At 39.0% G+C, this 16,276-nt stretch overlaps 1 protein-coding gene across 2 annotated transcripts in view; it reads left to right on the forward strand.

Annotated features, from left to right (window-relative positions):
* FAF1 (Fas associated factor 1) overlaps positions 1-13,528 on the forward strand; it is a 250,018-nt gene extending 236,490 nt beyond the window's left edge. For both annotated transcript variants that reach the window (XM_084852547.1, XM_084852548.1), the window contains one exon: positions 11,919-13,528. In XM_084852547.1, the coding sequence (XP_084708673.1) occupies positions 11,919-12,002 (84 nt within the window). In that variant the 3' untranslated portion in view covers positions 12,003-13,528. The remainder of the gene's footprint in view (positions 1-11,918) is intronic.
* The last annotated feature ends 2,748 nt before the right edge of the window (positions 13,529-16,276 follow it).

The raw sequence follows: 16,276 nt of genomic DNA on the forward strand, positions 1-16,276 counted from the left end.
AAATAAATTCCCAAGAAAATGGTAGGGTAATATCTCTATTAGAACCTACTAAAAGAGCAGAGGTCCTTTATTATAGTATAATAACAGTATTGCCTGACAGTTTCTTTTGGATTTTTTCTAGTGATACTCTTTTATTGCCAAGATTATATGAGAGAAGAACACAACTCTGATGACCACTCAAAAGTGGTTATGGCACTGTGTTTGTATGGCATTTGAAACATAGGATGTGGCCCCTTAACATCTCCCGAGAGCACTGGCATGTCTTAACACTCTGCACCTGCAAGCTTTTCTTGTAATCAAAATTAAATCCTGTATTTTTCCTGTCCTGCATTTCCTCTTTAAATGTACACTAGTGAAATCCATTTATCGGAGAGTATGTCTTTTACAGAATGTGTGCTGGAGACTTAAGCTCTTTATTTACTGTATCTGGAGGCCTTAGTAAGCTAAGACTTCTACAGTATTTCACATTTATTTATCTGAGCTGTAGCTTAGGATCAGGTGGCAGCTAAGTCACTTAAGGTTATTCAAATGCATCTAAAATGTTGCTTAATAATTCAGAACCAGTTTGTTCTGTTTAGAGTATTACGGTTTTAAAAATCCCTTTAATTAGTCAATTCCAGCAGCAGTTTAAATAAACAAAGAGGGAGGAAATCTATTTCTCTGTCTTCGCCTTCAAAACAGTAGTTAAAATAAATTTAATCTACTCAAAGAGTACAGTGCATCCAGTCAAGAGAAGGATTTAGATTGATTTAGGGCTAGATTGTCTGGTGATTTCATGACTATAAAAGATAGGTGATGGATTAAGAACACTTCTGGCTTTATCCTTCTTCCCTTTTTTTGGTTTTAATTTTGATTACGGACAGGTGTTGTTGGGGTTTTGTATATGTTATGTACTAGAGATGGGACCTTGAAGTTGTTGTTGTTGTTGTTGTTCAGTCGTTCAGTCGTGTCCGACTCTTCGTGACCCCATGGACCATAGCACGCCAGGCCTTCCTGTCCTGCGCTCTCTCCCGGAGTGTGCTCAAGTTCATATTCATTGCATCGGTGATGCTATCTAGCCATCTCATCCTCTGCCGTCCCCTTCTCCTTTTGCCTTCAGTCTTTCCCAGCATCAGGGTCTTTTCCAGAGAGTTTTCTCTTCGCATTAGGTGGCCAAAATATTTCAGCTTCAGCTTCAGTATCTGTCCTTCCAATGAGCACTCAGGGTTGATTTCCTTTGCGAAGTGTATCATCATTCTGAATGTAGGAATAGTGTATTGTTGGATTAGTCACCAGTCCCTCTAGGCCAGAATTCCACAGCAACTGTCCAGATGCCTCTGGAAGCTCACAACTAGGATATGGAGATAATAGCCATCTCCCGTGGCTTGTTCCCAACCATCTGATGATACTTGGATGTATACTGATCTGGAACAAGGGGGTTCAATTTTGCTTTTGTGGCTAATTGCCATTAATAGATCTAGGTTCTGTGAATTTGTCTGATTCCTTTTGGAAACCTATCTGTCCTAGTAGTCATGATAACTTCTTGTGGTAGCGAATTCCATATATTTGACTGCACTTACTTTTTGCCTGTCTTGAAGTTACTGCCAGTTAATTCCCATTGTGCAATCCAAGGGCTATTTCTAGTAAAAAATTATCTCTCTCTACTCTTTCCACATTTTAAAATTAATTTTATAGTCCTTTATCATGGCACACATATAGCACAGTCCTACTCAGTCTACTAAGTTGAATTCCAGGTAAGTGTGGAAAGGATTGCAGCCTAAGTTAACCTGATTTTTCTAAATCACTTCCAAAGTTCTAAAGAAGGGCTGTTCAACCTCTTTCAACCGGAGGCCATTTAAGAGGAGCTCTTAGGGGCCACATTCCAGTGGTGGGTGGGGTCAAAGGCAAAAGGGGTGGGGTGGGGCCTGAAATACCAAAAATACCAGTATATTTTCGATTTAATGCTCTTACTACCAGCAACTAAGGTTTTAGGGGAGGCATTTCAAACTTCTAGAATGGAGAAGAAACTGCACCAAAGCTGGAGAGTCACCAAACAATCAGTGGTTGCAGGCAATGGGGTGGGGGCAGAGGAAGGAGGCTTGGCTCTCTTCAGAATCCCAGTTGGTTGGATTTGGACCCTGAGCCTGCAATTCTACAGCCATTCTCTAAAAGAATATTGGATAATCTATGCTGAGTACTAAGAGCTTGGTAGGCATCTTTATCTGGCAGTCATTTCTCAGGAAACTACCAACTATGAACATTGAATGATACAGACAGCTGTCTACAAGATGAAAGTATTTTGTTCAAATGAACCACTGGTCTTTTTCCACCCTCCCCCAATTTTCATTATGGTTGTTTCTCTCGGCTGGTTTCAAACTTTATTTGATTAGCTTGTTGTCTGATCATTTCTGGAGGATGCCGAAACAAGTTGTCTCTTTCAGTAACCTGTTAAACTATCCGTGTGTGTGTGTGTGTGTGTGTGTGTATGTATGTATACTATGTTTTCTCATTCTTAGCTTTTATTTTATGAATTTTTGCTAGAAGAAAGAAAGTGTAGTAGCAAAATGCCAAGAAATAGCCTTGGCAACATTAAGATATTAACATTGCTGTGTCTGCTAACTAGAAAATTTAATGATCTCCTGCTGTTTTGGTAATTGGACAAGTAAATGCATCTTAATAATGCTCTGATCCTCAGTGATCCTTCAGCCCAAGCCCTGTTCATTCCGATGAGGTTTGCACTGCCAGAACTCTTTAAGAATCTGTAAATTACTACGGCAGTTTTGTATACATGTTATTGATTTAATCTGTATATCAGTCAGTCATAATGTAGCATCTGGGCACAATGAGTTCACCATTCCAAGTCTTTTTTAGAAACATTTCCCCACAATGATAATTATAAATGTGCCTTCATTTTAATGGCCATTCGTTTCTTATCATGCCATCTATATTCATTACTCTATGTCTCAAACTCTTAGTGTCAGTAGGAAATCTTCATGTTCATCTTCATAGTTCAGGACAGTGGGGTAAGTTCATTTAGATATTCTCTTGCTCAGAAAACTGAGGCAGAAAATGTTTTCTACATCTTTTACAATGCAAATATTTTAATTGTCAAAATGGAATCATTCAGAAACCCATAAACTGGGTGCATAATATACTGACCTTCAGCAACCCATAGAGGAAAAGATCCCATTGGATTTAGGATTCCTTTTATAACCACTAAGAGTTCAAAGTAGCTAGGCATAAAATATGCATAACTGAATTGGTGCAACCCATTAATTCATTAACCAGTGATTTAGATTTGAGTCAGAGCTGCCCCTTTGAAAGAGAGCTCATTTGTGGTAGTATTGTTTTAAACGATCTGCAAGTACTTCTTGATACAAGCCATAATGATATTCCCAACAGTAGATTCAATTCAGATTTGTCATGAGTCTACCGAGTAGACTCTACTGTTAAGTATGACTAACTTAAGTCCCATTTATTTCAATAAGTCTACTTTAAGTGATTAAGTCCGGATCCAACCCAGTGAATGTATTTACTCAGAATGAGGGACTGTTTCAATAAAATAGTCTCAAAAATATAACCTATACTGAAGTACTGCAATATTTATTTTATTTTACTTTATTTTATTTTATTAGAATAGAATAGAATAGAATAGAATAGAATAGAATAGAATAGAATAGAATAGAAGAAAGACAGTTGATTGGTTTTAGCCTTATGATGTGATCGAAGAAACAAGTTGTTTTAAAGCATTGTATTATGATCAAGATTCTAACATTTCAAGTACTTTTTTTCTTTTCTCATTATTCCAGTAAATTTCTAAAGTTCAAATAAAAACAATTGGCAGATTAGTGTTACTAAATCAATCAAATTGCACACCTCCTTCAGTGTGTGTGTGTGTGTGTGTATTTGGTCCCTTATTTGAAGCTCTTAACTACAGAATCCTATTTTACGTAGAGATTATTATTTTATCAGACAGAATGGATTCACTGTTCTTGTTTTTGTCAGACTGTGATATTGCAGATTTTTAAAAAGGATTTCGTCGTTCACCAGGTGTGCATTTTAAGTGATTTTCACAGCACTTATACCATGATAAGGGGGATTAGGAAAGAAAGTTAAAGGACTCTTTGTCCACTAGATTCACCAGAGTAAGTCATGCATGTGTAAAATGCAAAGGAAGTTCACCTGCTTGAGAACTGGATCTTGTTCTAGGGTGTTAACAAAAGTGCTGACTATGATCCTTGTTACTCAAGTTTGACTTATAATAGTTGTATATTTATATCATTGCTTAAAATGACCTGCTTGGGCTGCTTGCCATTATTTCACCTTGCGTTTTTCTCCTGGCCTAGGGTGCGTAAGAAGCTATATCTAGTAAACAAATTGCAAGTATACATGATGTGATTTGGTGCTAGGTGTTGGGTCAGCTAAGATGAACATGCAAATGTGACTTTGGGTAGGAAGAGCTTTATTAAAGGTATTAGAAATGTATTGGAATACCAATCCACTACACTAGGAGAAATCAGGTCAAGATTTCAACCACCATTGTACTGTAGCTCAGATAGGTGATTTACCTATAGGATAGGTATAGACTGGGAAAGGAGCATCAATGCAGGGAGGCCCCTGTCCTCAGCTGGGGATTATCTGTCCCATGGTGGAGATGGGTTAGTGAGAAGATATCAACTGCTAGTTTCCTAGCAATTCGACAGTGGTTCAGAATGTCCTTTCTTGTTTGTTTTTCTCCTCCAATTCAAATATTTACCAGCGTCTTACAATACATAATACAATAGGCTGATAGTAGATTATAAAAACTGGAATAATTTTAACAAATTCAGTTGACAGTGTAATACCTTCCTTAAATTGGAATACATATTACAAGAGATCAAGCCTGTTGCTAGCATAGAAAATGGTGGCAACTTTATAAATTATTCTGGAATCCAGATAAAAAATGGAAAGATTCATCTTTCTATGCTATTATCCCTCAATATGTTTATATGTATATATTTGCATTTTTGTTCCCTTTCTATGGGTATTATTTAACTACCAGTTAAGTGATGTGTATTTTGAAAAATAGCTGTATAAGCCCTTGGAATCATGTTATTCTTCAGCTTGACAAGATGTCAGTCTACAAAACATTTATTACAGTGCAATCCTATTCATGTTGCCTCAGAGGTATCAGTGACTTGGCTCAATCAAAACAGTCTACTGTGGGTTGTTTAAGCCCTGGTGGGCTGTGGTGTATGCCAGGTGGGATTTGCATATGACAGGCTTGTCCTGTCATGTGAACCTGGGGACTGTGGGTTATGCGAGGGTTGTGTCAGGAGCGCCCTAGCTGCCTCTTGCAGTCCCCACCAATAGCCAACTCAGGACACAGACGACGAGGATTCTTTCCAAGGCTTTATTCCTTTATTACTTTATGACTCAGATACTAATCACTAGTGACTAAGCAAGGAACAGCACTGGGGAAAGATAGTAGAGTAACCTAAGCTCCAGGTAAGGCAGTTGGTCCCCGTTTGAAGGAGAACCACGGGAAGACTCTGAACTTATGGGCTGGGGAGAGATCCTCCCTCTTTCCCTTGGGTCCTTGGGATGCGACCGTTGTTTGAGCGCCAAATGAGCGGAACGCTTCCTTTCGGCACCCTCCATCTGTCATTCCTCCCTGCGTCTGCGCCGAGCGTCCAGCAAGCCCCCCTCCAGCGCTCTCTCACTGCCAGGGTCACTATCTATCCCAGGAATGCTGGCAGGAGGAATCTCTGCCAGCTGCTGTGCTTGTGAGAGATGAGCGAGCTCCTCTCCCACGGATTGCTGTTCCTCCTCAGAATCAGAACTGCTCTGGGGCTCTATGGGCTCAGTTTCCACCCTGACAGGTTGTTTAACTTATTACCTTGTATCATATCAGAATGTGGGGAAGTGGCATGGGAGAGGGGAAACCATATCTTGAAGACAGCTCACGCTGTCACCCTTGGTATAATCTCTGAGTGAGGTGGGAGGAAGTATTTTCAGAATAGGCCCAGAGATAGAATTGTTTCTGATTCTGCTTTCAGTTGCTGTTGCTTTCAGTTCTTTTGGTTGCCATCTAGAGCATATCTTCTGGTCAGAGGAATGATAATAAAGCTTCTGTTTTCCTGCTAAAGCAACATATTTACATACCACAAATAACAAAGTAAACGCCACAGACAGGATCTGGCGTGATAATTAAGTACAATGGCGACCCATATGAACAGAAAATGCCAGGGAGCTAAAACAAAGCAACAACAGCTTTGTTTGTTGACAGATGTAGGAACCATATTGTTAGTTAATTGGGTAATGGTGTAAACATTTGCAAACTCTGCAGTCCCTAGGTGAATTAAAAAACCGGCAGACATGCTGAAATCAAGGGTGAAAGACAGCAAACCTCCTCTTAGCACAGGTATGCAACCAAGCTCTGATGTTGAAAGCACATGAGAAAAGGACATCGCTCATAGTTGTTATTAAGGGTAACTTGAGTTTGCAAACCCAAGAGTTCTGATTAGGATGTGCTTCCTTAATTATACTCAAGTGAATAATAGGTTTCCATCTGGTTACAGTCTGGAGGATAGTGTTCATTAACCCAGCCTCGCTTTTCAAACCAGTTTTCGCCTGATACACAGAAGACTTTCTCGCTCTACTTACCTTTTCTTGATTTTGCAATAAAGGGGTTGTGGGATTTGGAAAGTGAGTGGATTTAATTAGATACAGACTTGAACTCAGCAGAGAAAGAGAATTGCTTTTCTCAGGTGCACTGTACCTCTTGTCCAGAGGATGGTTCAGCACAGTAGCAGTGAAATGTGGGGATTTGATATTGGAAGCAAAAAGCTTCATTAGTATGCTTCTCTAATTGCAAACATAAAATTCAGCATTTTGGCAGTTTTTTAAAAAACATAGCATCTTTTATTTTCTGAGATAGCTGCTTCTCAGTTGTTTTAAGTGGCAGCTTTTCTGGAAATCATAATTTGTTTACAGGTATTACTCTACATAAATCCTTTTCAAAGGGTCCTTAAAACATATTATAAACTCTACCATTTACCTTATAGTGTTATGCCATATGTATGTATATTCTATACTAGATTCTGGATTTTAAGAGCTACGCTCCTTAAGGAACATAATAATCAAATTATACTATAAGTATATAGTGGATACACTTGCAGTGTAACCATGCACAACTGCATATAATAAAATAGCCTATTGCCTACAGAGGCTTATCCCACAATAATATTTCTCTTTTATACTCTTATGTGTCTGTTTTCATTTTATCCGTCAACTGCCCTGACAACAGATGTGGAAGGATAGTATAGAAATATGTCAGTAAAATTAATAAAAATGAACCAGTTTGGTCTGTAAGGTATTTCAGCACTTTACTTTCCCCACTTATCTGGAACGTAACAATACACTATGATATTTATTTATTTATTTATTTCTATACTGCCCAATAGCCAATGCTCTCTGGGCGGTTCACAAGTTGTAATATTTCATTTCATTTATTATATTTCTATACCGCCCCATAGCCAAAGCTTTCTGGGCAGTTTACAAAAATTAAAAACCATTAAAATTCATTATATATAAAAAACATGCACATAATGACATAAAACAAATAAAACATGCAGCAACAACAACATATTTCTAAAACAATTTAAGACAATCAGCCAGAGACAATCAAGAGACACATTATATGCTACCAAATGCCTGAGAGAAGAGGGCAGTTTGAACCTGGAGCCGAAAAGATGACAATGTTGGCACCAGGCCGGCCTCATCAGGGAGATTATTCCAAAACTGGGGAGCCATCACCAAAAAGGCCCTCTCCCATGTTGCCTCCCTCCAAGCCTCCCTTGGAGGAGGCTCCCGGAGGAGGGCCTTAGATGCAGAGTGTAGTGTACGGATCAGTTTATGCTAGGAGAGGCATTCTGTCAGGTACTGTGGTCCTGAGCCATGTAGGGCTTTACATGTCAAAACCAGCACTTTGAATTGGACTCGGAAACATATAGAAGCCAGTGCAAGTGGGCCAGAATCCGTCTTATATGGTCAGACCTTCTAATATTACAAATTAAGTTGTAATATGAAGCTGTTCTATTTATACAAAACTATCCGACTTGAAACTGAGAGGATGCTATCATGATTATGCTTATCAAATAATGTTATTTCTGTGCCAGCATTTTTTTTTACTAACTCACCCCCCCCAAGTCTTTCAGAACTAATATATTATTTTCTTAAAACTTGCAAAATGTTATTACGTGTTAATGAAGGTCAGATCCATCCTAGGGCCTTATCCAACCGACCACAAAAATGGCAGAAGGCTGTGTTCCTGCTGTGGCGTTCACATAATGTATACATGCCCCACCTAAAATGTGATCAGCAGTATCACCATTGATGTCCACTTAGGCTGTGTATAGTGGAGGATGCTCTGGGACTTTTTTCAGAGCAGGAGCAGTGCCATGCCCTAATCTGCCAGAACACTGGACATGTGAGGTGATAATGAGGTTTTCAAGTTTTACTATTGTTTGTGAAACATTAGCATAGAGGAAGCAGATAAAGGAAATCAATCAAGCAGAGACTGGATACTTCTTTCCTTTTCTTTGATAGGGTTCTTACTTCACAAAAGCAATTGGTAACACTTCTTTGTAAGATCATTAGCAGTTCTAATTAAAAGCTAAAGGTTACATTTCAGATGGCTGAAGATCTTTTGTTAAAGCTCGATGGGTTAGATTCAGATTGGTCATTCCATGAGCTAGAGGAAGGAGTCAGGGGTCATGCTCCACTGATCTCCCATTCCCTCTGCAGCCCCCTATGTCACCCCTCAGATGGTCCCCCAGCCCCCCAGAGCACCTTTTCAGGAGGCACAAGAGGCTGCAAGGGGAAGGAGGAATCGCCAAGACTGCCTCCCCACCCCTTCTTCTAGTGCAATCAGAACTCTAATCAGCAGTCTGGATCCAACCCATTATGCTTTACAAATTGAACCTATGCGGTCAGAAGTAAGCACCACTGAGTTTAATGGAGCTTATTCCCAGGTAACTATGCATAGGATTGCAATCATGCTGATCCCAATAAGCTGGGTATTATGCTATGTATTGCTGCTTTGTGTGTTGGGTGTGTGTGTGTGTGTGTACATATGTTCATGATGATCAAAATTTCAAAATTTAACACTACACTTAGTGGTAAGAGAAGGATAAGGGGGGTCTAGTTCTCACTTGGATCTCCCTGCCTAAGAGGTTATCACTCTCAGAACTGACACTACTGATTCATCTTAGGCAGTGAAGGCAAGGTTCAGAAATGTCACTTACACAGCCCCATGAGTCAAGTGTGATCTCTCCCCAATAACCTTTTGCTCTGTGATGCAGCTGATACCAACATAGGCATCTGTTTCACAAGCTAACTGGTTTCTTTGGGTTAACTGATTGAAATTCAAATAGAATATGTCCCTGTTAATATTGATAATTCTATTTATTTATTTATTTATTTATTTCTATGCCGCCCAATAGCTGAAGCTCTCTGGGCAGTTCACAAAAATTAAAACCAAAGAGCACACAATAAAACAATACAAAATATATAAAACATTAAAACCACAGTAAACAATACAACCAGAATAAAACCAGAATAAAACCTAGCAGCAGTTCAGAGATTTAAAATACAGATTTAAAACAGCAAAGCTAAAATTCTAAAGAGCTAAAATGCTAAAATGCCTGGGAAAATAAAAAGGTCTTCACCTGGCACCGGAAAGAATACAATGTAGGTGCCAGGTGAACCTCACTAGGGAGCTCATTCCAGAGCCGGGGTGCCACAGCAGAAAAAGCCCTCCTCCTAGTAGCCACCCGCCTCACTTCCTTTGGTGGGGGCTCACAGAGAAGGGCCGCTGACGATGATCTTAAGGTCCGGGCAGGCACATATGGGAGGAGTCGATCCTTCAGATAACCTGGCCCCAAGCCGTTAAGAGCTTTGAATGTTAATACCAGCACTTTGAATTGGGCCCAGAAATGGACTTGCAGCCAGTGCAGCTGGAAAAGTACTGATGTAATATGAGCTCGCAGGCCAGTCCCTGTTAACAATCTTGCTGCCCTATTTTGGACCAGCTGAAGTTTCCGGACCATTTTCAAAGGCAGCCCCACGTATAACGCATTGCAGTAATCCAGATGAGAAGTTATCAGAGCATGGATACCTGTAGCTAGGTTATCTCTGCCCAGATAAGGGTGTAGTTGGTATACCAGCCTAAGCTGATAAAAAGTGCTCCATGCCACTAAGTTCACCTGTGCCTCGAGTGACAGTTCTGGATCCAAGAGCACCCCCAAACTACGAACATGATCCTTTAGGGGGAGTGCAACCCCCTCCAGAACAGGTTGAATATCACCTAGCCGGGCAGACAAACCACCCACTAACAGTACCTCCGTCTTGTCGGGATTGAGTTTCAGTTTATTGGCCCTCATCCAGTCCATTACCGTGCCCAGGCCCTGATTCAGAACAGCCATTGCCTCGCCTGGGTTTGATGAGAAAGAGAGGGTAGAGCTGGGTGTCATCCGCATCCAGCGGTTTCATAGATGTTAAACAGCAAGGGGGATAAGATAGAGCCCTGTGGAACCCCATGGCATAATTGCCATGGCACAGAGCAATCATCCCCCAGCACCACCTTCTGGAGTTGGCCATCCAAGTAGGAGCGGAACCACTGCAGTGTGGTGCCTCCAACTCCCAACCCAGACAACCTATCCAGAAGGATACCATGGTCGATGGTATCAAAAGCCGCTGAGAGGTCCAGGAGAATCAACAGGGTTGCACTCCCCCGTCCCTCTCCCAGCAGAGGTCATCCCACAGGGCGACCAAGGCAGTTTCCATTCCAAAACCAGGCCTGAAGCCCAATTGAAAAGTCTATATTTGTTTATCCATAAAATGTATAAACTGCTATTCTGCTGGGATGCACAAAGCAGTATACAATTAAAATATTAAAAATAACACAATAAAATAAATATAATGAAGAAGGTATATAAAATGAAAACTGTACAAAGAAGTTAGACTACCTACTTCTATACAAACTGTAGGTGCGTAATGTGCGGGAGGGGGGATGCAGATTGTTTACTCCTTTAACTACTCCCTGTCGGTGTATTTTAAATGTTTCGTTAGATAATAAGTGTTTGTAAATCACAATGCCTAGTTTTATAGACGTGGATAAATAAGTAAACAAGTATCTTATGCAGTAGAGATTTCAATTATGCACCTTTTAAACAAGGGTTTTAAACCTGGTTGTAACTGGGATAGTGTCATCACATCCAAGTCCTTGTTGTTGTTGTTGTTCAGTCGTTCAGTCGTGTCCGACTCTTCGTGACCCCATGGACCATAGCACGCCAGGCCTTCCTGTCCTGCGCTCTCTCCCGGAGCGTGCTCAAGTTCATATTCATTGCATCCAAGTCCTAGTGAACTAATAATGTCAATGAATTTACACATATAATGAAGTTCTGTGTGGCATTGAAGATGAATGATCACTAACACTCTCTACAATGATTTGCAGATGAAACTGAAATAATCAGAAGATGTATAATCCATTTACGCACTTGGAACACCAATCAAATTCAGTGAATATTGTGGATCTATGTAGAATACAGTGTCAGACATGTGATTTCTATCCCCTGCATCTGTAACATATCAATATTCTAACCAAAATGGTATCTGCACTGGCAAATGCTGTTTGACTCTCTAGATAAAGTAAAAGAGCTCATGACAGGTGGAGATGTGGGCGTAGCTAACAATACACCTATTTTCGTGCTGTCTGTTCCAAATGTATACATACTCCTGTTAGCAAGAGTGAATGAATGCTGCTTTCCTGAATCTCATAAGCAAAAAATTAAGACAGCTCTGGAATGAGTATCAGTCTGCTTCTGAAATGTATCGGAAGGCTACCTATACCTATACCTGACTTTTCATGTTTTCCCTTTTTTTTTTAATCTTCACAGGTGACCCAGCTGGATCCAAATAAATCATTACTGGAGTTAAAATTGTACCCTCAAGAAACACTTTTCCTAGAGGCAAAAGAATAGATGAAGCCAGATTGGAGGACTAAGTAATCCTTTGATAACGAATGAGGCACGGCGAATGCTTTATCCAAATCACCGTGTACTGTCATTTAACTCAAAAATCAGTGTCACAACTCTGCCTCTTTCAAGAAGCCAGGAGGAAAGAATATAGATCCTTAAAAGTTTCCCATACATGAGTATATGTTCCCAACCTCATTTAAACGAGCAGAGAAAAATACTCTGCTGTAAACACTGAACAGTATGACTCTGTTGCTCACTTACCATCTGGCTTTTGTTATAATTAATGCACTGTTAAAATGTGAGTGATTGTCAAGTGGAATTTTTACTCCTCAATTACCCCCTTTTTCACCAAGAATTCTTGGACATTTCTGCCTGTACTTTTGACACTAGAATACTGTATATTTGATATCTCGCTGAACCAGTGCTCTCATACATGTGCATTTTCTTCCTGTGTTTGAATTTCTACTTCACCGCCTTTTTTTTTTTTAAAGGCAGAAAATAAATAAATGGGACATTTTCAGCCTTGGAGATTTAACAGTATTGTAGTAGTAGAAAGCAGAGAACTTTTTCATTGGTACTTTCTGACTCCTTTCATAAGATGTAAGGTTTTGTTTGGAGAATATAGTTTGACATATATGCAAGATATTTATTTACTGATTTTTATTTTATGTTTTGTTTTGTTTTGGATCTCAGTTCAAATTCAGTTTAGGAAGTATTTTCCATTACACTGCAGTGTGCTGAACTGCTGATGATGTGAATATCTAAATAATGTTCAGAAATGGGCCAGTACCAAATAACTGGTATTTAGCTGACAGTTCAGGAATAAGCTGATATAACTACCAGCTTCTAAAAATGTTACGAATAGCAGACACAAAAGTCTTTTGCTCATCGTTGTGGAAGAAATTACAGACCCCCCCCCCTTTTCTTTTTTCTTTCTTTCATTCTGGCACTTGTTTGTATTTTTTTCTGCTGTTTTTAAGCACCTTGTTTATTTCAGCAAACAATAAAAAAATGTAAAATTACAGTGTATTAAGAAATTTTCCTCATTGCAGATTTTGATTATTGATCCTTTCTGAGAAATGTGTACCTGTACCCAGGGCTCTATTTCTATAGTCTGAAGTGTAGAAACCAACTATCCTGGCTGCTTAAAACTGCATCCATAGTTTTGTACCCCCCCTTTTTTTTAGGCATAAAACTAAAAACTCTAGGCTTAGAGTGTAGTATACAAAAGCACCATGAAAACATCAGCTACTAAACAGAGCATTTGTTTTTCCCATGTTTTTCTGCAATTAACTCATTTTTTTATTATAGCAGATTGTATCCCAGTTTGAAGATTTAATACAAATTAGAAACAAACTTATACACATCTTCAATCTTGTTCTCCTTTTGAGAGGGGTGGAGATATGAAATTAGTGTGTGACTATTAATTATTAAGTGTTCAGTGGTGCTGATACATTGGGTTTTTTTCTTTTTACCAAAAATGCAAAATGTGGAGGGGTGGGGGGAAACCTTACTGTCTCTTATAATAATTCTGTTAGTGAATACACACAGGACATATATTAGAAGAAGTGATGTATTCATGTCAAATGAAATATATGTACGCGTGATATGTTTTAATCATCTACAGTACATAAAACTCATCAAATTGCCAAAGGGGAAGATAAATGTTACGGGGGAAAAAACTTACCTTAAATAAAAAGCCAAACAAGTTGCAAACTGAGATAACAACATAATACATTTTTCCACATGTAAGCAAGAAGAATGAAATCTAGCCCAAGTGAGAAACGCTAAAAGTCCCATGGATTGCAATTAGTGAAAGTTAAGGATTTTGAGAAAGAGTTCCATTGAAATCAATGGGACACAAAAGTGCTTAACTTTGGCTGCATGACAACCTAACTTAGCAGCCAATAACTAAGGCTGTAGTCCACAACTTGTTTATCCAGGTAGTCCGATTAAAATCCTTTAGATGATTCTGAAGCAAGTGGGATTTCTTTGGCATTAGCAGGCATTTACAAATACTGTTTCAGTCTGTTTTCCATTTCATTTATAAGCATACTTCTATTGAGTGGACTTGCTGAAACATTGATACAACATTCTGTTGGATGCAGAGTTGACCTTCTGCAAATGGAAGGGCTTCTCTTGGTGGAGCAAAGCAGGATCCAGCATAGCATCCCTGCTGGAGGAAGTGAGCAGAGCAGTGATTTTCACCAATTCCTTCTTTTCCCTGTAGTCTCCAGCACCACCTCACACACTATTCTGGAAGGTCCCCCAACCCTCCAGAGCAGATTTTCAGAGTACAGGGGGCTGCAAGAAGGAGGGGGAATCAGACAAAATTGCCTCCCCCACACACCCACCTGTCTCCTGTGTGATCATCCAGTTTGTGGAGTTCTGCTCTATGCAACTCTGGATCTAACCCATTGTATAGGATCTCTGAAGTGTTATCTTTATGCTGTATAATATATTTCATTTGTGAGGTATCATGCTTTTTTCTATTGCTTAGCTTTATTTCTAGTATTTTGGCTATATATTCATTACTTTTATATTAGTTCATTAAATGTAGGATAATCTTTTAAAAGTCTATTCTGCCCCATGCTTCCATTTTACCCATCCCAACTTCAACATTTGTTTACTAATTTCTTCTCATCCTACATAATTTGTTGTCACGGTTGAAAAAACGGAAGCTATAATTTACAGACTAGGCTCTGGAATAACCCATCACTGGCTCCCGTGAGTGTGATTTTTCTGTTGGGTGAATTCTTATAACCAGGACACAAATATACCCTGATGCTTGTCAGGAGTAGTGGCAATTGTTCCATTTCTTTAAAAAGTAGTTTCCCATACCCTTCCACAACTTGATCAGCATTTGTGGGCACATTTATGCTGTGTTAGTGAATGTACACATCTAACATGAAATTGGCCGCCAACTCCTCTTGTGCAATCCAGTTGTAATTTTGGCCATGTAACAGTGCTCCAACAGTATTGCTGTTCTCTCTGAGACATCTTTTTGGAGGACTGCAAAAATCCATATCTTCCTACTGAAATAAAACATTGTAAATGATTGGTCAGTTCTCAATGTTTGGATTTTTAGTATAGGACACCATTTAAAAAAACAAGCTGTGATCAAAACTCTTTACAAATACGGGCCCACAATGCTGCTTGTCCTTCATGTAGCAATAGTATTTTATAGACAATTTTATATGTGCCCTTTTTCTGTCTGTTCCAAAACAGCCATAATATTCACATTTTCTCTGCTGTTATCAATTCACCGGCCCTTTATTTTCATTATGTAACTTGTTACCCCACTCAGCTATTACACTGTTACTATACATCATATCCTGGATTCCATTTTTACATTATCAGCTCCCTCATATTAATGGATTATCATTAATGTCTTGAATGCATTAGTATTAAATCTTAAGGCATTATTGTTGTCAATTAATGGAATCTTGCAATGAAGTGTTCCCTTTTGACTACTACCCCATTCAATATGATGGGAAAAGAGGGAAGCTCTTTTGACAGCAGCAACTGCAGTTTCTGGTGTACCTCTCCATTTTGACATTGCTGTCTGAACTGATATTAGAGATTATGCAAAACCCAAGTGTCTCCTTTGTATTCTCTTCACCAATGCTTTACATTTAATGGGGATGAGATTTTTTATGGAACTGCCTTTAAACAAAACATGTAGCAGAACAGGACTATGGCTTTCATAACTTGTACCTTTTGAGTAACATTAGAAACATTAAATAAATTTGCAATTTCACTGAAGTTTCTACTAAAATCTAATTTACCTTTGTCTTAGAAGATTCTGTCAATGTACTTTCATTCCTTGGTATGACTAAGAGAAATAAAGTCTTAATCCAGAGGTCAAACACTGGATAGCCCAGGGATGGACAGTGTGGCCTTTCTTGTGTTTGTTAGGGTGTTTAAAGTCATAAGAAGAATATAAGTATAGTGCAATGTATTCCCATATACTCTTAATTTTATTTTGATTATATTTTTTATCATGAGCAACTGTTTAGTATGGTAGATCTGGGGAGTAACCTAGCGTATTACTAGTCCCATGCAACAACTATTTCATTTCTATTAAAATGTGTAACTTTCCTTTCTAAACATGTTGTTACTCAAAAAGGTTTCTAAACCAATATTAAAAGTGTAATGAAAGCACATTGTACCTTAAAAAAATCTCCTTTTAAACAATCTATATAAATTAGCACTGGCATACTGGCCACAGACAGTGTCCTGTTTCAACACAGGCAAGGGCCTTGGGCAAGGCGCAG

The sequence above is a fragment of the Heloderma suspectum genome, chromosome 4 (genome assembly GCF_057233095.1).
Source record: "Heloderma suspectum isolate Gila_16-S chromosome 4, 16-S_ref, whole genome shotgun sequence".
Lineage (NCBI taxonomy): Eukaryota > Metazoa > Chordata > Lepidosauria > Squamata > Helodermatidae > Heloderma > Heloderma suspectum.